Source organism: Pseudophryne corroboree, chromosome 3, assembly GCF_028390025.1.
Source record: "Pseudophryne corroboree isolate aPseCor3 chromosome 3, aPseCor3.hap2, whole genome shotgun sequence".
Taxonomy (NCBI): Eukaryota; Metazoa; Chordata; class Amphibia; order Anura; family Myobatrachidae; genus Pseudophryne; species Pseudophryne corroboree.
This window is the reverse complement of record NC_086446.1, coordinates 292,626,201-292,648,776: the sequence shown is the minus strand read 5'-3', so window position 1 is coordinate 292,648,776 and position 22,576 is coordinate 292,626,201. Positions and strand designations below refer to the sequence as shown.

Sequence of the window (22,576 nt, the reverse complement as noted above, 5' to 3'; positions counted from 1 at the left end):
ATACAAACTGGAGTTTCAAATCGACCTTGCCAGTTTCTCCGCCAGAGAGAGAAGCAGTAACAGCGGCAATCCAAAAATTGTCAGGACCAGGTCATAGTCCTGGTACTGTTGTCACAACAAGGGCGGGGTTTTTATTCAAGCCTCTTTATTGTTCCGAAGCCGGACGTCTCGGTCAGACCGATCCGAAACCTAAAGTATCTGAATAGCTACCTGAAAAGGTTCAGGTTCAAGATGGAATCACTTCGGGTGGTGATTTCCAGTCTGGCGGAGGGGGACTATTTGGTGTCGGTGGACATAAAGGATGCTTGCCTGCATGTTCCCATTTATCCTCCTCACCAGGCTTATCTGAGATTCGCGGTTCAGGATTGCCAATACCAATTCCAGACGTTACCTTTTGGCCTCTCCACAGCGCCGAGGGTATTCACAAAGGTGATGGCGGAGATGATGGTCCTCCTTTGTCAGAAAGGAGTCAATATAATTCCTTATCTGGATGATCACCTGATAAAGGCGAGATCCAGGGAGCAGCAGTTACAAAACATATCACTCTCTCTGTCAATACTCCAACAACACGGGTGGATCATAAATTACCCAAAGTCACAGTTGGAACCGACGACAAGGTTTTCTTTCCTCGCGATGATTCTGGACACAGAAGTTCAGAGAGTATTTCTTCCGCTGGAAAAGGCTCTGGAAATCCAGAAAATGGTAAAACAGATATTGAAACCATCAAGTGTGTCGATCCATCAATGCATTCGGTTGTTGGGGAAGATGGTGGCGGCCTACGAGGCCATACAGTTTGGCAGGTTCCATGCCAGAGTATTCCAGTGGGACCTGTTGGACAAGTGGTCGGGGTCACACCTACACATGCACCGAAAGATAATCTTGTCAAAAAACAGGATTTCGCTCCTGTGGTGGTTACACAGCTCTCACCTATTAGAGGGACGCAGGTTCGGGATTCAGGACTGGGTCCTGGTAACCACGGATGCAAGTCTCCGAGGCTGGGGAGCAGTCTCTCAGGGAGAAAACTTCCAAGGACGTTGGTCACATCAGGAAGCCTGCCTTCACATAAACGTGCTGGAGCTGAGAGCCATTTACAATGGCCTTCAAGAAGCGATACATCTTCTTCAAGACCGTCCCGTGCAGATCCAGGCGGACAATGTAACAGCAGTCGCGTACATAAACAGGCAGGGCGGAACGAAAAGCAGAGCGGCAATGGCAGAGGCGACAAAAATCCTCCGCTGGGCAGAAAAACATCTACAAGCTCTGTCGGCAATATTCATTCCGGGAGTAGACAACTGGGAAGCAGACTTCCTAAGCAGACACTATCTCCATCCAGGAGAGTGGGGCCTCCACCAAGCAGTCTTCGCAGAGGTGACAAGTCTTTGGGGAGTTCCTCAAGTAGACATGATGGCATCTCGCCTCAACAAGAAGCTTCAGAGATACTGTTCCAGGTCGAGAGACCCTCAAGCAGTAGCAGTGGATGCGCTAGTGACCCAGTGGGTTTTCCCGTCAGTGTATGTCTTCCCTCCACTTCCGCTGATCCCAAGGGTACTTGGGATCATAAGAAAAACAAGGGTTCGAGCAATCTTCATTGCCCCAGACTGGCCAAGGAGGGCTTGGTACCCAGATCTTCAGCAGTTGCTCATAAAAGATCCTCGGCCTCTTCCTCTTCGCGAGGACCTGCTGCAGCAGGGGCCGTGCGTGTATCAAGACTTACCGCGGCTACATTTAACGTCATGGCTGAGCGCCGGATCCTAGCCAGGAAGGGTATTTCCAAGGAAGTCATCCCCACTCTTATTCTGGCCAGAAAGGGAGTAACTTCGAAACATTACCACCATATTTAGAGAAAATGTGTGTCTTGGTGTGAATCCAAGAAAGCTCCTACGGAAGAGTTTCACTTAGGACGTTTCCTCCATTTTTTTACAGGCTGGTGTGGAGGCGGGCCTCCGATTGGGATCAATCAAGGTCCAGATTTCGGCCTTGTCAGTGTTCTTCCAAACACAATTGGCCTCTCTTCCAGAGGTTCAGACCTTCGTGAAAGGGGTTCTGCACATCTAGCCTCCATTCGTGCCTCCGGTGGCACCATGGGACCTTAACGTGGTGTTGCAGTTCCTTCAATCGGATTGGTTTGAGCCTCTACAAAAGATAGAGTTGAAGTTTCTCACTTGGAAAGTGGTGATGCTTTTGGCTTTGGCATCTGCAAGACGGGTGTCTGAATTGGGGGCCTTGTCTCACAAGGGCCCTTACCTGATCTTCCATGAAGATAGGGCAGAGTTGAGAACTCGACAACACTTTCTTCCGAAGGTGGTTTCATCTTTTCACATAAACCAACCTATTGTAGTGCCAGTAGTTACTGACACATTCACTGATTCAAAGTCTCTAGATGTGGTTAGAGCTTTGAAAATCTATGTTGCTAGAACGGCTCGTATATGGAAAACAGAGGCCCTGTTTGTCATGTATGCTCACAATAAAATCGGGTGTCCTGCTTCCAAGCAGACTATTGCACGTTGGATCAGAAATACGATTCAGCAAGCTCATACTACGGCTGGATTGCCGTTACAGACGTCGGTAAAGGCCCACTCCACTAGGAACGTGGGCTCATCCTGGGCGGCTGCCCGGGGGGTCTCGGCATTACAACTGTGCCGAGCAGCTACTTGGTCAGGGTCAAACACATTTGCAAAGTTCTACAAGTTTGACACCTTGGCCGATGAAGACCTAAAGTTTGGTCAATCGGTGCTGCAGGGTCATCCGCACTCTCCCGCCCGCACTGTAGCTTTGGTATAAACCCCATGGTCTTGATGTGGTCCCAGGCATCCTCTAGGACGTATGAGAAAACAGGATTTTGATACCTACCGGTAAATCCTTTTCTCCTAGTCCGTAGAGTATGCTAGCTGCCCGTCCCAGTGCGTACTTTACCTGCAGTTTACTTATTCGGGTTACACAAGTTGTGTTATCTTAGTTTCAGCATGTCGCTGCAATTGTTTCATGCCTATTGGCGTGTGTTATGTTGAATGCCATGTGTGCGGCATGGTTGAGGGTGTGAGTTGGTATGTATCTCACCACTAGTATTAAAGTAAGTCCTTCCCTCGAAATGTCCGTCTCCCTGGGCACAGTTCCTATAACTGAGGTCTGGAGGAGGGGCATAGGGGGAGGAGCCAGTTCACACCCATTGAAAAGTCTTAAGAGTGCCCATGGCTCCTGCGGAACCGCCTATACCCTATGGTCTTGATGTGGTCCCCAGCATCCTCTACGGACTAGGAGAAAAGGATTTACCGGTAGGTATCAAAATCCTGTTTTAAACTTATTATTTTCGCTATGCTGTCTGGGCAACAGCATACCTGCAACGTTGGGAGCTGAGGGGGGGAACGGTCACTGGCCTTTCGAGGCACTTCCCCGCTTCAGGACAACCGGCTGTTGTTCAGCGGGGCACTGCGCCTTGGCTGTCACAGCCGCAGCATGCCGCACACCCCTAACGCTGCCTAAAAGTACAAACCGGGGGCATCCCCCGGTTCAAAGTGCGGCTGACCACGGGCACGGCGTATGGGACCCTCCTGGGGTGGTCCCGCTAAGATCCCCCGTGTAGAACTGGCACAAAAGGGCTTGAGTAGCACTTGTGTGGCGTTTTAAGCTATATAGTAGACTTTGCCAGTATAAATATTCATTATAGCTCCGGCGCCAATAGAGGGGGCGGAGCTAACAGAGCGGGACCTGAGGCGTTTTGGTGCCTTCATCTGCTTACTGCAGCCATCTACAGCACACAGCGCTTCCTGCCTCACAAGACACATTGGAAAACTGGTACAGGGTGTAGCAAAGGGAGAGAGCTGCTTGTGTACACTATCCTGATCCTCTAGGACAAAAATTGTTAGTGTTTACTGTGTTTTAGAGAGATGACAGCCTCACTGGGGCTGTGCAGCTCAGGGTGTGTTGGTCTCCTCTCTCTTTCTCTGTCTCCTCTCACATACAGTAGGGTAGGCGTGCTTACTGTGAAATATGGGTAAACACAAGCTGTACAGTGTATGTCACACCAGATTCTCTCCATTATCTACTGACTCTGTTTCATGTGAACAATGTAGTCAATCTTCACAAATCAGTGAAGGGGCTGGGGGAGAGGGTCCAGAGCCCCACTGGTTAGGGTCTCTTAAGACTATGATGTCAGATATGTTTTCCCAGTTCACTGCTAATGTGCAGAAGACTCAGCTACTACAACAAGCTGTTGCAGATTTGGCTGCTAGGGCAGATGTACAGCCACCCCCTCTCTCATGCAGGTCCACAGAAGAGTGGTTTACCTGCTCTGCTATCTGATACAGATAATGATATACAAGATGATGGGGATGACCTGGATCCCGTTAGCGGGAATCCCGATGCTGCTCAGTGTATTGAACCCCTCATTTTTGCTATAAGGGATGTGTTAAAGCTCCCTCTAGAGGACGCTGCGTCACAGCAGTCGTTTTTCTTTGTCCAAAACAAGCCCAATGTCACTTTCCCTGATTCTCCAGAGTTAGATGACTTATTCAAACAGGCCTGGAAAAATCCCGACAAAAGATTCCAAGTGTCCAAAAAGTTTTTGCGCACTTTCCCGTTTGCTCCTGAAGGTAGAAAATTTGGGGAGAAACCCCCTGGGGTGGATGTCTCAGTCCCTCGCCTGTCTAAGAAGGCGGTGCTGCCTACCCCGGGCTCCTTTACCATGAAGGATCCAGGGGATCGGAAGATAGACTACCCAAAAATCTATATACACTGCAACCGGCATTTCACAAAGACCGATCATTGCGGGTTGCTGGATGACCCATGCTATTCATTCTTGGGCCACGCAAATTCAGGGCCCACCAATGATATTTCAAATCAAGCTTACCAGCTTTGGAGGATATGCAAGTTATGTTGCAACTGGCTATCCGAAAGTTGGTCCAGTCCCACGTCATTGTTCCAGTACCACTACTGCAATGCGACAGGGATTTTTACCCAAACCGGTTTGTGGTGCCAAAGCCGGACGGTTCGGTCAGACCCATTTTGAATCTGAATCCTTATTTGAGGGTGTTCAAGTTCAAAATGGAATACCAAGGACGCCTATCTCCATTTTCCGATTTGGCCGCCTCATCAGGCGTACCTGCGGTTTGACCTGCTGGACGATCACTTGCAGTTCCAGGCTCTACCCTTGGGCCTGTCTACAGCCCCAAGGGTATTCACTAGAGTGGCCGATCCCGGGATCGGTGGGATCCCGGGATTTAGGGCCAAAAAAACGGCCAGGATTCAATCCCGGGATTGGAAGGTCCAATCCCGGGGATTGAGGGATCAGCGTTGATCGTCCACAGGACGCTCAGATGCTGCCCGGCTTCCTTCCAGCTCCCCAGCACAGTGTGAGGTCACGCTACGCCGACGCCGCTTTGGGAGAGAGTCTGTGGAGTTTCCTGCACGCCCGCGGTATCCGGTTAGTTATGTGGGCGGGGCTGGGTGAGGGGGCGACCACATAGTTGAAAGCCAATCCCGGGATTGTCCATTTTTCAATCCTGATATCCGGGATTGAAAAAATGGCCCAGATTTGGCTTCCCTAGTATTCACGAAGGTGATGGAGATGATGTGTCAACTCCAGGTTCAGGGGGGTCAATGTGGTCCCTTATTTCGGCGATCTTCTGATAAAGGCAAGATCCAGGGAGGTTTTTTTGCTCCATATTGACCGCACCATCCATCTTCTGCAAGTTGAGCATCCACCCATGGTCTGACAGAAGTCCCATCCGGAGTCGACTCAGAGGCTCCTGTTCCTGGGGATGTAGCTGGATACTGTGGCCCAGAAGGTGTTTCTCCCAGAGGACAAGGCGAAAACTCTTCAGGAAATGGTGCGCATGGTGCTCCGGCCTACTCGAGTGTCTGTACATTTTTGCATAAGAGTGTTAGTAATGTTAGGAAAGATGGTTGCCTTATACGAGGCGATCCAGTATGGGAGGTTCCATACCAGAACCTTTCAGTTTGATCTCCTAAGAAAGTGGTCCGGATCACATCTACAGATGCACCGGATGATTCAGCTGTCACCTCAGGCCAGGATTTCCCTCCTGTGGTGGCTACAGTCCTCCAATCTCCTGGGAGGCCGGAGTTTCGGATTCAGGATTGGACCCTCCTCACGACGGATGCCAGTCTACAGGGATGGGAAGCTGTCACCCAGGGGGCGCAGTTCCAGGGTGGCCAGCCCAAGAGGCCCTCCTTCTAATCAACATTCTGCTTCAGGCCTCTCCTCTGCTCAGGGATCATGCGATCCAGGTACAGTCGGACAACGCCATGGCCGTGACATATATTAATCGACAAGGAGGGACAAAAAGCAGAGCTGCATGCGAGAGGTGTCTGATACTCCCCTGGATGGAAAGAAATGCAAGAGCCATGTCGGCAATCTTCATTCGGGGCGTGGACATTGGGAGGCGGACTTCCTGAGTCGTCACGATCTCCACCCGGGGGAGTGGGGGCTCCACCATCTGGTGTTCCAGCAGATCATCGACCGGTGGGGTTGCCCACTAATAGACATGATGGCTTCTCGTCTCAACAAGAAACTTCCCCTGATATTGCTCACGCACCAGGGACCCTCAGGCGAGGGCAGTGGACGCACTGGCGCCTTCTTGGCCATACCGGCTGGTCTACCTGTTTCCTCCGATTCCATTGCTCCCAAGGGTGCTAAAGCGAATCAGAAATCAGGGTGTTCAGGCAATTCTGATTGCCCCAGATTGGCCTCGGAGGGCGTGGTACACGGATCTTCTGGATATATCCGTCGAAGACCCTTGGCCTCTACCACCCAGAAGAGATCTTCTACAGCAAGGACCGTTCATCTACCCGGACTTACGGCAACTTTGTTTGACGGCATGGAGGTTGAGCGCAACATCCTAGCTCACAGGGGCCTTTCCAAGAAGGTTATTGCTACCATGGTTCAGGCCAGGAAATCTGATGTCAAAACACTATCATCCTATCTGGAGGAGATATGTAACTTGGTGCGTGGAATGCAAGTATCCGCCTGCAGAGTTTCAATTGGGACGTTTCCTGCAGGCTGGTGTGGATAAGGGCTTACGACTGGTTTCTATTAAGGTCCAGATTTCAGCCCTCTCCATTTTCTTCCAGAAGAAATTGGCAGTGTTGCCGGAAGTTCAGACCTTCTTGCAAGGAGTACTCCACATACAACCACCTTTTGTGCCGCCTAAAGCACCCTGGATTTTGGATGTAGTGTTGGCATTTCTACAGTCCTCCTGGTTTGAACCTCTGACAGTGGAAGACAAGTACCTCACATGGAAGGCGGTGATTTTACTGGCCTTTGCTTCAGCTCAACGTGTCTCAGAATTGGGGGCCCTATCGTGTAAAAGTCCGTACTTGGTCTTCTACGAGGACAGAGCGGAGCTCAGGACTAGACAGCAGTTCCTGCCAAAGGTTGTCTCCGCTTTTTATCTGAATCAACCTATTGTGGTTCCGTCCACTTCTGCTCCTCCGGAGGCTTTGGATGCTGTGCGTGCTTTGAAGATCTATGTCAAGCGCACGGCTCTGGTCAGAAAAATGGATTCCTTGTTCGTGCTCTGATGCGCAGAAGAAGGGTTGACCTGCTTCAAAGCAGTCCATTGCTCGTTGGATTAGGTTTACTATCCAACAGGCATATGTGTCTGCAGCCTTACCTGTTCTTAGGTCTCTGAAGGCCCACTCTACGAGATAAGTGGGCTCTTCCTGGGTCGGCTGCATGTGGAGTCTCTGCCTTGCATCTATGCCGAGCTGCTACCTGGTCGTGGAAGAACACCTTTGAAGTTCCACAAGTTTGATACCCTGACCAAAGAGGATACTCACTCAGTTTGGGCAGGCGGTGCTGCAGCAGTCTCTGCACGTTCCTGTCCGTTCTGGAAGCTTTGGGACGTCCCCATCGTACTGGTTTCCCCCAATATCGCTAATGAATGCTAGAGAAAATAGGATTTACCGGTAGCTTTTAAAATCCTTTTTCTTGTAGTCCATAAGGGATATTGGGCGCCCGCCTCAGTGCGTTGACTTTTCTGCAGGTTCTTGTTCTATAGTTACCTGTTCAGCTGTTGTTGTTACCAGCCGTTGCTGGCTGTTTGTGGTGTGCTGGTATGTAAATCTCACCACCCTTTCTGTTATCATGTTCCTTCTCTCATATGTTCTTTCTCCTTCGGGCACGTTTTTACCTATAACTGCCTGTGGGTGGGGGCATAGAGGGGAGGAGCCAGCACACCCAGTTGAAGAAATTTTAAAGTGCACTGGCTCCTTTTGGACACAGTCTATACCTCCATTGTATTAGTTTCCCCCAATATCCCTTATGGACTACGAGGAAAGGATATACCGGTACGTATTAAAATCCTATTTCTCTGACGTCCTAGTGGATGCTGGGGACTCCGAAAGGACCATGGGGAATAGCGGCTCCGCAGGAGACTGGGCACAAAAGTAAAAGCTTTAAGACTACCTGGTGTGCACTGGCTCCTCCCCCTATGACCCTCCTCCAAGCCTCAGTTAGATTTTTGTGCCCGAACGAGAAGGGTGCAGTCTAGGTGGCTCTCCTGAGCTGCTTAGAAAAAAGTTTAGTTTTAGGTTTTTTATTTTCAGTGAGACCTGCTGGCAACAGGCTCACTGCATCGAGGGACTAATGGGAGAAGAAGCGAACTCACCTGCGTGCAGAGTGGATTGGGCTTCTTAGGCTACTGGACATTAGCTCCAGAGGGACGATCACAGGCCCAGCCATGGATGGGTCCCAGAGCCGCGCCGCCGTCCCCCTTACAGAGCCAGAAGAGCAGAAGAGGTCCGGAAAAATCGGCGGCAGAAGACGTCCTGTCTTCAATAAGGTAGCGCACAGCACCGCAGCTGTGCGCCATTGCTCTCAGCACACTTCACACTCCGGTCACTGAGGGTGCAGGGCGCTGGGTGGGGGCGCCCTGAGACGCAATATAAACACCTTAGGGGGCAAAAAATGCATCACATATAGCTCCTGGGCTATATGGATGCATTTAACTCATGCCTGTTTTTCCATAAGAAAGCGGGAGAACGGCCGCCGAGAAGGGGGCGGAGCCTATCTCCTCAGCACACTGGCGCCATTTTTCCTCACAGCTCCGTTGGAGGGAAGCTCCCTGACTCTCCCCTGCAGTCCTGCACTACAGAAACAAGGTAAAACAAGAGAGGGGGGGCGCTAAATTGGCAGATGAATCTAGACAGCAGCTATATAAGGGAAAAACACTTATATAAGGTTATCCCTGTATATATATAGCGCTCTGGTGTGTGCTGGCAAACTCTCCCTCTGTCTCCCCAAAGGGCTAGTGGGGTCCTGTCCTCTATCAGAGCATTCCCTGTGTGTGTGCTGTGTGTCGGTACATTGTGTCGACATGTATGAGGAGGAAAATGGTATGGAGGCGGAGCAATTGCCTGTATTAGTGATGTCACCCCCTAGGGAGTCGACACCTGACTGGATGGTCTTATGGAAGGAATTACGTGATAGTGTCAGCACTTTACAAAAGACTGTTGACGACATGAGACAGCCGGCAAATCAGTTAATACCTGTACAGGCGTCTCAAACACCGTCAGGGGCTCAAAAGCGCCCGTTACCTCAGGTGGTCGACACAGACCCAGACACGGACACTGACTCCAGTGTCGACGGTGAGGAAACAAACGTATTTTCCAGTAGGGCCACACGTTACATGATCACGGCAATGAAGGAGGTTTTGAACATTTCTGATACTACAAGTACCACAAAAAAGGGTATTATGTGGGGTGTGAAAAAACTACCCGTAGTTTTTCCTGAATCAGATGAATTAAATGAGGTGTGTGATGAAGCATGGGTTTCCCCCGATAAAAAACTGCTAATTTCTAAAAAATTATTGGCATTATACCCTTTCCCGCCAGAGGTTAGGGCGCGTTGGGAAACACCCCCTAGGGTGGATAAGGCGCTCACACGCTTATCAAAACAAGTGGCGTTACCGTCTCCTGATACGGCCGCCCTCAAGGAACCAGCTGATAGGAAGCTGGAAAATATCCTAAAAAGTATATACACACATACTGGTGTTATACTGCGACCAGCAATCGCCTCAGCCTGGATGTGCAGTGCTGGGGTGGCTTGGTCGGATTCCCTGACTGAAAATATTGATACCCTGGACAGGGACAATATATTATTGACTATAGAGCATTTAAAGGATGCATTTCTATATATGAGAGATGCACAGAGGGATATTTGCACTCTGGCATCAAGAGTAAGTGCGCTGTCCATTTCTGCCAGAAGAGGGTTATGGACGCGACAGTGGTCAGGTGATGCGGATTCCAAACGGCATATGGAAGTATTGCCGTATAAAGGGGAGGAGTTATTTGGGGTCGGTCTATCGGACCTGGTGGCAACGGCTGGGAAATCCACCTTTTTACCCCAGGTCACCTCTCAGCAGAAAAAGACACCGTCTTTTCAGGCTCAGTCCTTTCGTCCCCATAAGGGCAAGCGGGCAAAAGGCCACTCGTATCTGCCCCGGGGCAGAGGAAGGGGAAAAAGACTGCAGCAGACAGCCTCTTCCCAGGAACAGAAGCCCTCCCCCGCTTCTGCCAAGTCCTCAGCATGACGCTGGGGCCTTACAAGCGGACTCAGGCACGGTGGGGGCCCGTCTCAAGAATTTCAGCGCGCAGTGGGCTCACTCGCAAGTGGACCCCTGGATCCTGCAGGTAGTATCTCAGGGGTACAAATTGGAATTCGAGACGTCTCCCCCTCGCCGGTTCCTGAAGTCTGCTTTACCAACGTCTCCCTCCGACAGGGAGGCGGTATTGGAAGCCATTCACAAGCTGTATTCCCAGCAGGTGATAATCAAGGTACCCCTCCTACAACAGGGAAAGGGGTATTATTCCACGCTGTTTGTGGTACCGAAGCCGGACGGCTCGGTGAGACCTATTTTAAATCTGAAATCCTTGAACACTTACATACAAAGGTTCAAATTCAAGATGGAATCACTCAGAGCAGTGATAGCGAACCTGGAAGAAGGGGACTATATGGTGTCTCTGGACATCAAGGATGCTTACCTCCATGTCCCAATTTGCCCTTCTCACCAAGGGTACCTCAGGTTTGTGGTACAGAACTGTCACTATCCGTTTCAGACGCTGCCGTTTGGATTGTCCACGGCACCCCGGGTCTTTACCAAGGTAATGGCCGAAATGATGATTCTTCTTCGAAGAAAAGGCGTCTTAATTATCCCTTACTTGGACGATCTCCTGATAAGGGCAAGGTCCAGAGAACAGTTAGAGGTCGGAGTAGCACTATCTCAAGTAGTACTACGACAGCACGGATGGATTCTAAATATTCCAAAATCGCAGCTGATTCCGACGACACGTCTGCTGTTCCTAGGGATGATTCTGGACACAGTACAGAAAAAGGTGTTTCTCCCGGAGGAGAAAGCCAGGGAGTTATCCGACCTAGTCAGGAACCTCCTAAAACCAGGCCAAGTGTCAGTGCATCAATGCACAAGGGTCCTGGGAAAAATGGTGGCTTCTTACGAAGCGATTCCATTCGGCAGATTCCACGCAAGAACTTTTCAGTGGGATCTGCTGGACAAATGGTCCGGATCGCATCTTCAAATGCATCAGCGGATAACCCTGTCTCCAAGGACAAGGGTGTCTCTCCTGTGGTGGTTGCAGAGTGCTCATCTTCTAGAGGGCCGCAGATTCGGCATTCAGGACTGGGTCCTGGTGACCACGGATGCCAGCCTGAGAGGCTGGGAAACAGTCACACAGGGAAGAAATTTCCAGGGCTTGTGGTCAAGCATGGAAACGTCACTTCACATAAATATCCTGGAACTAAGGGCCATTTACAATGCCCTAAGTCAGGCAAGGCCTCTGCTTCAGGGTCAGCCGGTGCTGATCCAGTCGGACAACATCACGGCAGTCGCCCACGTAAACAGACAGGGCGGCACAAGAAGCAGGAGGGCAATGACGGAAGTTGCAAGGATTCTTCGCTGGGCGGAAAATCATGTGATAGCACTGTCAGCAGTGTTCATTCCGGGAGTGGACAACTGGGAAGCAGACTTCCTCAGCAGACACGATCTCCACCCGGGGGAGTGGGGACTTCACCCAGAAGTCTTCCACATGATTGTGAACCGTTGGGAAAAACCAAAGGTGGACATGATGGCGTCCAGCCTCAACAAAAAACTGGACAGATATTGCGCCAGGTCAAGGGACCCTCAGGCAATAGCTGTGGACGCTCTGGTAACACCGTGGGTGTACCAGTCAGTGTATGTGTTCCCTCCTCTGCCTCTCATACCCAAGGTACTGAGAATCATAAGATGGAGAGGAGTAAGGACTATACTCGTGGCTCCGGATTGGCCAAGAAGGACTTGGTACAAGGAACTTCAAGAGATGCTCACGGAAGACCCGTGGCCTCTACCTCTAAGAAAGGACCTGCTCCAGCAGGGACCATGTCTGTTCCAAGACTTACCGCGGCTGCGTTTGACGGCATGGCGGTTGAACGCCGGATCCTGAAGGAAAAAGGCATTCCGGATGAAGTCATCCCTACCCTGATCAAAGCCAGGAAGGATGTAACTGTGCAACATTATCACCGTATTTGGCGTAAATATGTTGCGTGGTGTGAGGCCAGGAAGGCCCCTACAGAGGAATTTCAACTGGGTCGTTTCCTGCATTTCCTGCAAACAGGACTGTCTATGGGCCTAAAATTAGGGTCCATTAAGGTTCAAATTTCGGCCCTGTCAATATTCTTCCAAAAAGAACTAGCTTCAGTTCCTGAAGTCCAGACGTTTGTCAAGGGGGTACTGCATATACAGCCTCCTTTTGTGCCTCCAGTGGCACCTTGGGATCTCAATGTAGTTTTGGGGTTCCTAAAATCACATTGGTTTGAACCACTCACCACTGTGGACTTAAAATATCTCACATGGAAAGTGGTAATGCTGTTAGCCCTGGCCTCAGCTAGGCGTGTCTCAGAATTGGCGGCTTTATCCTATAAAAGCCCTTACCTAATTTTTCATACGGACAGGGCAGAATTGAGGACTCGTCCTCAATTTCTCCCTAAGGTGGTTTCAGCATTTCACTTAAACCAGCCTATTGTGGTGCCTGCGGCTACTAGGGACTTGGAGGATTCCAAGTTGCTGGACGTAGTCAGGGCCCTGAAAATATGTTTCCAGGACGGCTGGAGTCAGAAAATCTGACTCGCTGTTTATCCTGTATGCACCCAACAAGCTGGGTGCTCCTGCTTCTAAGCAGACTATTGCTCATTGGATTTGTAGTACAATTCAGCTTACACATTCTGTGGCAGGCCTGCCACAGCCAAAATCTGTAAAAGCCCATTCCACACGGAAAGTGGGCTCATCTTGGGCGGCTGCCCGAGGGGTCTCGGCTTTACAACTTTGCCGAGCAGCTACTTGGTCAGGGGCAAACACGTTTGCTAAATTCTACAAATTTGATACCCTGGCTGAGGAGGACCTGGAGTTCTCTCATTCGGTGCTGCAGAGTCATCCGCACTCTCCCGCCCGTTTGGGAGCTTTGGTATAATCCCCATGGTCCTTTCGGAGTTCCCAGCATCCACTAGGACGTCAGAGAAAATAAGAATTTACTTACCGATATTCTATTTCTCATAGTCCGTAGTGGATGCTGGGCGCCCATCCCAAGTGCGGATTGTCTGCAATACTTGTACATAGTTATTGTTACAAAAAATCGGGTTATTATTGTTGTGAGCCATCTTTTCAGAGGCTCCTCTGTTATCATGCTGTTAACTGGGTTCAGATCACAAGTTGTACGGTGTGATTGGTGTGGCTGGTATGAGTCTTACCCGGGATTCAAAATCCTTCCTTATTGTGTACGCTCGTCCGGGCACAGTATCCTAACTGAGGCTTGGAGGAGGGTCATAGGGGGAGGAGCCAGTGCACACCAGGTAGTCTTAAAGCTTTTACTTTTGTGCCCAGTCTCCTGCGGAGCCGCTATTCCCCATGGTCCTTTCGGAGTCCCCAGCATCCACTACGGACTATGAGAAATAGAATTATCGGTAAGTAAATTCTTATTTTTCTGCTGCGGGGTACACTGGGCTCCACAAGGAATTACATTGGGGTGTAGAGTAGGATCTTGATCCGAGGCACCAACAGGCTCAAAGCTTTTGACTGTTCCCAAGATGCACAGCGCCGCCTCCTCTATAACCCCGCTACCATGCCAGTGAGCTCAGTTTATAATTTGGTGCTTTGCAGTATGCAAGCACTTAACAGGAGGCTGCCCTAAGCAGCCTTTTCAGAGCTTCGTTTTACAGACTGAACAAAGAAAATGTAAAGAAGACTTCCGGGGCTGCTGCAGGCAAAGTCTACTAGACTTTCCTGCATGCAGCTCCATCACCCCCAGCGGCGCTGTATACTCCCGCACCGCGGTTGCCGGGTCACTGCAGCGGAGGCGCCGGCTCTTGCATCTTAACGTGAGTCACACACACGCCGCTGTCTCCCGGATCGCGGTGCTGCAGATAAGGGGGAGGTAAGGGGCTTCTGTGCCACACTTTACCGCGGACCATGGACACTGATTACTGGGCAGCTTTCTCCACTAGCCACCAGGGTTATATTATGGGCACAGGTCAAGGGGGATGTTGTACCAAGTTCCCCCCGCTTTATCTTTACTGGCCGCACACCCAGTGGGGATGCCAGCAGGGGGAGCAGGTTGGACCTGAGGCCTCTCCCCCCAGCCCCAGGGCACCATTTCAGCAATGTTCCCGCCCTGGAGCTGCCTCCCTCTCCCTCATTCCTGATCAGCAGCCATTACAAACTGAGCCTTGCTGTTTCCTGGGATTGCTGGGGCAAATCCTCCTCTGTGGAACCGCCTGACTGCCAGTGCTGTGCTTTCTACAGGACACTTGAGTATTATCACACATAGCCATACTGAGTATTACTTTGTATTGCTAGTCCAGTGCAGTTTATGGTACATAATTTCTGCATGGTATGCTTGTGACTATATATATATATATATATATATATATATATATATATATATATATATATATATATATATATATATGTGTGTGTGTGTGCATGTAGCTGCTGCGTGGTTGCCTTATTGCAGGGGATTTCACTCAGCGTGCTATTCCTATATTGCTATACCGGAGGGGGCCAAGTGTTTCAGGTTTATCTCTGCAAATAATATAGGATTGTTTCACAAGATATACTAACGGGGTATTTTTACTTGTGATTTATAGTCACCATATATTCTATATCAATTGAACTCCCGGTCTGTGCCTTCTTAGGCTCCTTCTCTGAGAGTTTTCGTTGGGTATAGTGCTGCTAGATTTTATACCGGGTTGCCCATTACTGTGTACATAGTTATGTCTGCTACACGTGGCAATGACGTTGGGGTCTCTCCCACACTGTGTGGTTGTGAGGCGTTCAAGTTCAGGTTTTTTTTTTACCCCCCAGTGGGTCGGTAGCGCTTGGGGCATCACAAGACCCACCTTGGGCTACATTCTCCACATTGTTAAAACACGCTTGTGACTAAATTGACGCCCCCTGTGGGACCACCTGTGCCACTACCACAGTTTATGGTACCCGCTGTGAACCCGCCATGGGCGGATCAGCTTTCCACTCGGTTACAGCATTTGAACCGATCCATGTCTAAATCTAAGGGTCACTCTCGCCCGCATAAGACTAAGTCGTCTTGTAGAAGGGCGATTACCTCCTCCCAACCCACGGTTTTGACCGACCTGTCTTCTGAGGAGGAAGGTGCATATACTGACCCCGCTGACACTGACGTTTCAGATGGGATGGGGAAGTCATCCGTGGATGTCTCGGATTTAATTGAGGCGATACGGCTCATTCTTCAAGTGTCTGACGATTCTGAGCCTGAAACAGTCTCCAAGAAACCGGATAGGTTTAATCGTAAGAAGGTGGTTAAACAAGTTTTACCCTACTCTAAACACCTGATTGATATATGTCCGGAATCCTGGGAAAATCCGGGAACAAAATTTACACCGAATAAGAGACTGTTGGCTCGCTATCCTCTCTCTGTGGGTGTGTAAAAATTGGGAAACCCCTCCGCCTGTAGATTCTCATGTGGCGCGCATGGTTGTTTCCTCTGCTCTGCCAGTAACTATCGTCACCTCTCTGAAGGAACCGACGGATCAACATGCGGAGGGCTGTTTAAAAGCAATTTATACCCTTTCGGGGGCTGTGCAAAGTCCAATTATTGCAGCAACTTGGGCTGCTGAAGCTGTTGAGGCGTGGGCTCAGGAGCTCGAGGCGGAACTGCCTTCCGATGCATCTGAGCATGGTCGGCAATGTCTCTCATGTATTGCCACGGCTTCTCTGTACCTTAAAGAGGCGGCCTCCGATTCCGGGGTGCTCGCGGCCAAGGCTGCTACTGCATCCGTTTTGGCCAGACGGTTGAGATCCTGGTCCGTGGATTTGGATTCCAAGAAAACCCTGGAGGAGCTTCCTTTCAAGGGAGACATTCTCTTTGGAAAAGACCTCAATAAGATTGTGGCCGATCTGGCTACTGCTAAAACAGCCTGCCTACCTAGTACGGCTCCTTCCGCACAGAAGGCTAAAAGTACTTTCCCTCTGCCCTTTCGTACTCCAGGTAAAGAAAAAGCTCAGGCGTACCCAAAGCAAGCTCGTGCTTCCAGGCCTGCCAAGCCCAGACCGAAGCATGCCTGGGCCGCCCGTCAGCCAGCTTCTAAAACTGGCAAGCCTGCCGCATGACTGGGTGGGCCTCCCTCTGGGAGATCCCAGGGTAGGGGGCCGACTTCTAGGTTTTGCCCAGGAATGGTTGAAGACCACTTCAGATACCTGGGCGAGGGAAGTCATCGCTCGAGGTTACGCCATCCCCTTCAAGAATCGTCCCCAGCAGCGGTTTTGCCTGACAGATGTGCCTCTGGATCCGGCAAAAGCAAACACGTTGCACTCGGTGGTACATTCCCTCCTGACCACAGAAGTGGTGGTACGGGTGCCTCTGGCTCAGAGAGGCAAAGGGTACTATTCACCGCTGTTTCTAGTCCCGAAACCGAACGGGTCCTCGTGGTCCATTCTCAATCTGAAGTCCTTGAACAAGCATGTGCAGATTTCCAAGTTCCGTATGGAAACGCTGCACTCTAATTGTTCTGGCCATGGAGCTTGGGGACTATATGGTCTCCCTGGACATACAGGATGCCTATCTACATATACCTATTGTGGTATCTCATCAGCAGTACCTGCGGTGGGCAACCTTCATTACCAATTTCGGGAGTTACCCTTTGATTTGACAACGGCTCCGTAAGTTTTTCACCAAAGGAATGGCGGTCATGACGGCTACACTCCGCCGTCAAGGGGTCAGGATACTACCATACCTAGACGATTTGATCCTGGCAAGTTCCCCAGAAATTCTCCTGTGTCATCTCGATCTGACGGTCCAGTGCATGACAGCCCACAGGTGGCTGATCAACTGGAAGAAATCCTCCCTGGTTCCGGCTCGGAGCATGATACACCTGGGAGTGTTGTTTGACACTCGCAACCAGCGGTGGTTGTTGTCTCAGGAGAAAGTCCTGAAACTTCAGGACAAGACCCGATGCCTTCTATCCCATCCGCAAGTGTCGATTCATTCGGCGATGCAAGTGTTAGGTCTCATGGTGTCGGCTTTCGACATGGTGGAGTATGCTCAATTCCATTCTCACCCTCTACAGAAGTTGATTCTGTCCAAGTGGGACGGCCTGCCTCACCGGATCAGATCTCACATGATCTCCCTATCTCCGGAGGTCCGCCTGTCACTGAGTTGGTGGCTGCAGGACCAACAATTGAGCATGGGTCGTACCTCCTGGATATCCAACTGGGTCCTGTTGACGACGGATGCCAGTCTGAGAGATTGGGGCGCGGTGTTGGAGCAACACTCTCCTCAGGGTCGGTGGACCAAGGAAGAGTCGCTACTCCCGATAAACATTCTGGAACTGCGGGCAGTGTTCAATGCATTGACAATGGCCCAGCATCTAATACAGAACAGACCTGTTCAAGTACAATCGGACAACGCCACCACGGTGGCGTATATTAATCATCAGGGTGGCACTCGAAGCCGCATTGAAGGAAGTATCAACGATTCTTCAGTGGGCAGAATGCCATCTGCTGGCCATATCAGCAGTGTTCATTCGGGGCGTTCTGAACTGGGAGGTGGACTATCTCAGTCGTCAGGACGTGCACGCCGGAGAATGGAGCCTTCCAGATGTGGACCTGATGGCGTCTCAACACAATCACAAGGTTCCGGTCTTCAGAGCAAGGACAAGGGATCCTCAAGCAGCGTTCGTGGATGCTCTGTCAATCCCGTGGAACTTTCGGCTGCCGTATGTGTTCCCTCCGGTGTCACTCCAGCCCAGAGTAATACGGAAGTTCAAGCAAGACGGAGAAAACCTTCTTCTAGTCGCTCCAGCGTGGCCCAGACGGCACTGGTTCTCCGATCTACAGGGCCTCTCGTTGGATCGTGCCCTTCTACTTCCACAATGACAAAACCTCCTCGTTCAGGACCCATGTGTTTACCATGATTTGGCCCGGCTGGCTTTGACGGCATGGCTCTTGAAGCTTCCGTCCTGAGGACCAAGGGTTTTTCTGAGGCGGTCGTTCAAACTATGTTGAAGGCCCGTAAGCCGGCTTCTGCTCGGATATACCATAGGGTCTGGAATGCTTACTTTACTTGGTGTGCATCTCACAATCATGACGTTTTCAAGTTTAGTACGGCTAAGCTATTTGCCTTTCTACAACACGGCCTGGATATGGGCCTGCGTCTGGCCTTCCTCAAGGTGCATATCTCTGCCTTGTCGGTTTGGTTTCAGAGAATGATCGCTACCTTACCTGATGTCCATACATTCACTCAGGATTCAGCCTCTACTTATGTGCCACCTGTGGCCCCTTGGGATTTGTCAGTGGTCTTGGAGGCCTTACAGGAGTCTCCGTTTGAGCCTCTTACCTCTGCTTGACCTTAAGTGGCTTTCCCTTAAGGTGTTGTTTTTGCTGGCTCTTGCTTCAGCTAGGAGGGCCTCGGACTTGGGTGCCTTATCCTATAAGTCTCCCTATTTGATTTTTCACCGTGACCGGGCGGTGCTTCGAACACGCCCAAGTTATTTACCCAAAGTAGTGTCTTCCTTCCACCTTAACCAGGAGATTGTGGTTCCGGCCTTTAATTCTCTTGAGTTGTCTTCCAAAGAGCGATCTTTGGATGTGGTAGGTCTATGTGAAGAGAACTTCCTCCATTAGGAAATTCGATTCTCTTGTGTTTGGTTTTCACAAATGTGGCTGGCCTGCTTCCAAGCAGACTCTAGCCAGATGGATTAGAATGGTGATTGCACATGCTTATTTATGTACAGGCTGGTCATCCGGTTCCTGCTACCATCAAAGCCCATTCTACTCGGTCGGTTGGATCTTCTTGGGCGTCCTACCGTGGTGTGACCCTTGAATAATTGTGCAAGGCGGCTACGTGGTCATCATGGAACACATTTATAATGTTATATGTCTACGATACCGACGCTTCCCAGGATGCTTCCTTTGGACGCCGGGTTCTTGTGCCCGCTACAGGGCGTCCCCTCCCATAAGGAACTGCTTTAGGACATGTTATTTCCTTGTGGAGCCCAGTGTACCCCGCAGCAGAAAATGAGATTTATGGTAAGAACTTACTGTTGTGTGCTGTAATTGGCTACGATCGGTTGTCGACTGTTACCTGCTACTGCATTGGGCTGGTTAACGAAACGGAGCTCACTGGCATGGAGGCAGGATTATAGAGGAGGCGGCGCTGTGCATCTTAGGAACAGTCAAAAGCTTTGAGCCTGTTTGTGCCACGGATCAAGATCCTACTCTACACCCCGATGTAATTCCTTGTGGAGCCCAGTGTACCGCGCAGAAAGAGATTTAACAATGGTAAGTTCTTCCCATAAACCTTGTTTTCTGCTTTATACACAGTAGATCTGGCAAGTGTCCTCACTCCGGAAATCATGGCTCCAATCCTGGCCAATGCTGAAGTTCAGGAGCGATTAATGCCATATCTACCTTCAGGCGAGTCCTTACCGCAGACTGCTGATGAGATCCAGAACACACTTACCTCTCCCCAATTTCAACAGGTGAGTGGTGTTCCTTACAGATCAGACTTGGAAGTGCTTCAGTCTCTGGGGGAACACTGGGTGGGAAGTGGAGCCCAGCAGGGGGTATGGATGCTCTGACTGTAGACTCTGGTGTCTTCAGGTCACACTCTGGAGTCATAATACAGAGTGCTTCAGTTGTCTTATCACAGAGGAGGCGCTAGATGGGGGAACCACATATTTGTGTGTGCAAGCTGTGGATGCACTAGGTCATGTTCCCAGAGATTACACCGATAAATGATTAGTTCCAGCCACAAGATGAATGACCCCACTTGAGTAAAATGGTAACACCTTTTTAAAAATAATTATGCTTGATAATGCAACTTCCTGCAATAGGTCATCAGTCTGAAAGCATAGGTTAATATGTGACAGCTGTAACCATGGTCATGGCATTTCTGTTTCCAGGATTACCACCTGACCTTGGTAACATCTTGTATTTTTTGTGAGGGGAAGGTTTGGTTTTCGTATCCAAAGTTTCTACTTTTGTTACCGTTATCGGTGCTTAATTGAGTTTATCTTTTCATTGTTACTGCTTGTAGGTACTGGTGCATAGTGATTAATTCATAGAGCTAATAAAGAACTGATTCAAGCACATTACTTCATGACAGAAGTCCAGTGTGAATAATTGTATAGTGTATCTCATCTGGAATTTGCGGCTCTAGACAGCTGCTGTACGTGGTAATAGACTTACTGCTTAGTGGCTTGTACCTAATTTATACTGCTCTGTTCTCAGGCCCTGAGCATGTTCAGCGCAGCTCTAGCCTCCTGCCAGCTAGGGCCACTGATGAGCCAATTTGGGTTGCCTGCGGAGGCGGTGGATGCAGCCAACAAAGGAGGTAGGACATGATGAATTCTGATATTTGTGAGCAAAATAAACCTATGTAGATGTATTCTAACAGAACCTTGACATCACTTACCCTGTCCCAGGGAACCTGTTTCTGTTAATCCTATTTTATGTTTATACCACATTTGTTAGAGGTCTATTGCAAGCAGTACTTCCCACTTGTTCAGCATTGCAATAGGTTTGTCATCCTTTATAGAGATCTATGGCTTAAAGGCAGAGACTAATGTCGTCTAGGTTTCCTCATGCAGCAGCTTTGATGAGCGGATGCAGGACTAGGACTATAAACCAATGGGAACTGTATAGATACTTTCCAGTATAATTGTTTTATTTTGTTGAAACTAGCTTTTTATTGTCATGTCTTATAATAATCATATATTCTATTAAACATTGTTTCTTAATATGGTATAGTAGATAGACTATTTTGTGTTACCTACTCTGCAGCTATTAGCACTAACGCTTTAAATAATTGAAGTTGATCCAATATGAACAGCCATGTGTTTGTAAAAGGTTCTAAGACAATAGTGGCAGAGCAACGAGTTGCCTATGACCTTCATTCATAGCTCCATATTTGCCTGTTTTTAGTATTTGCCTGCTCTAAAGTACCCACAACCGGTCATGTTTTCAGGATGTCTTGAAGCATGCACAGATCAATCTACTTTGCTGCTGAGTTCATTATCTTTCCTGTTTCCACTGACAAAAATCCTGAAAACATGACCCGTAGATGTGCTTGATGGTTGAAACTGAAAATACCTGCTCTAGAGGGGTCTGGGACTTCAGGCCGACACCAAAAAGGTCAACACACCTTAGGTCGACATGGAAAACGGTCGACATGATGTTTTTTTGGGGGGGTTTGGTGTCGTTTTCTTCGTAGAGTGACTGGGAACCCCAATTAGAGCACCGCGTCCCCTCGCATGGCTCGCCGGGCAAGGTGCCTCCCTCCGCTCAGCACAGGTTACCGTTCCCAATCGTAGTCCGCGTGGATCGTAAAGTGTGAAAAAGTTCAATAAATAAATGTGAAACTCATGATATCCAGACTCAGGTGTCGACCTTTTTGGTGTCGACCTGGAGTCTGGATATCGCTCTAGGGTTGCTCTCTTCAGAAGGGTTTCAGTTAGAAGAATCGAGAATTTCTGAAAATATATTATAATATGCCTTTGCATGCTTCATACACACGTGTGAAATTTCCTATCTCACTGCAGTTTCTAGACATTAAGGGGGTATTCAATTAGCGACTCAATCCATTTGCTAATTTCACATCTCTTTTGCCGCGAAAGCAGACCATTTTTATGTGGGCATGCGCGCTCCTGCGATTCGCCCTATTCAAATGAAGATTGACGAAAACAGGATTGCCACAAAAATTGGTGCTGTTAGTGAAAATTGGGTAAATCTGTGCGTACCCCAAAAAAGCTAAACTAACATCGGATAACAGTATAAAAGTTTATTATTGGTTATAATACACATTTCTGGTACTTAAATTGTCTCAAGTGGTTTTTTATATGCTTTTTTTTTTTTTCTCCTTCATCCACTAGGGGCCACTGGAGTGTAGTTACAATGGGGAGATAGTAGGTGGTATTGGTAGCTGGCACTTTAAAAATTCTCACACTGTGGCTAGCTCCTCCCCTACTATCTCCCCTCCAAGCCAGTCTTAGTTAAGTGCCCGAGGTAGCTGGTTCACTTGGGTTTAGCTAAAGAATTTTCTTCTT

At 49.4% G+C, this 22,576-nt stretch overlaps 1 protein-coding gene across 3 annotated transcripts in view; it reads left to right on the top strand.

The window, feature by feature from the left end:
* ADRM1 (ADRM1 26S proteasome ubiquitin receptor) overlaps window positions 1–22,576 on the top strand; it is a 54,960-nt gene that overhangs the window by 24,408 nt on the left and 7,976 nt on the right. For 2 of the 3 annotated variants that reach the window (XM_063959302.1, XM_063959303.1), the window contains exons 8-9: window positions 19,854–20,011; window positions 20,763–20,865. In XM_063959302.1, coding sequence (XP_063815372.1) covers window positions 19,854–20,011; window positions 20,763–20,865 — 261 coding nt within the window. The remainder of the gene's footprint in view (window positions 1–19,853; window positions 20,012–20,762; window positions 20,866–22,576) is intronic. The other variant, XM_063959305.1, reaches the window with a different exon arrangement.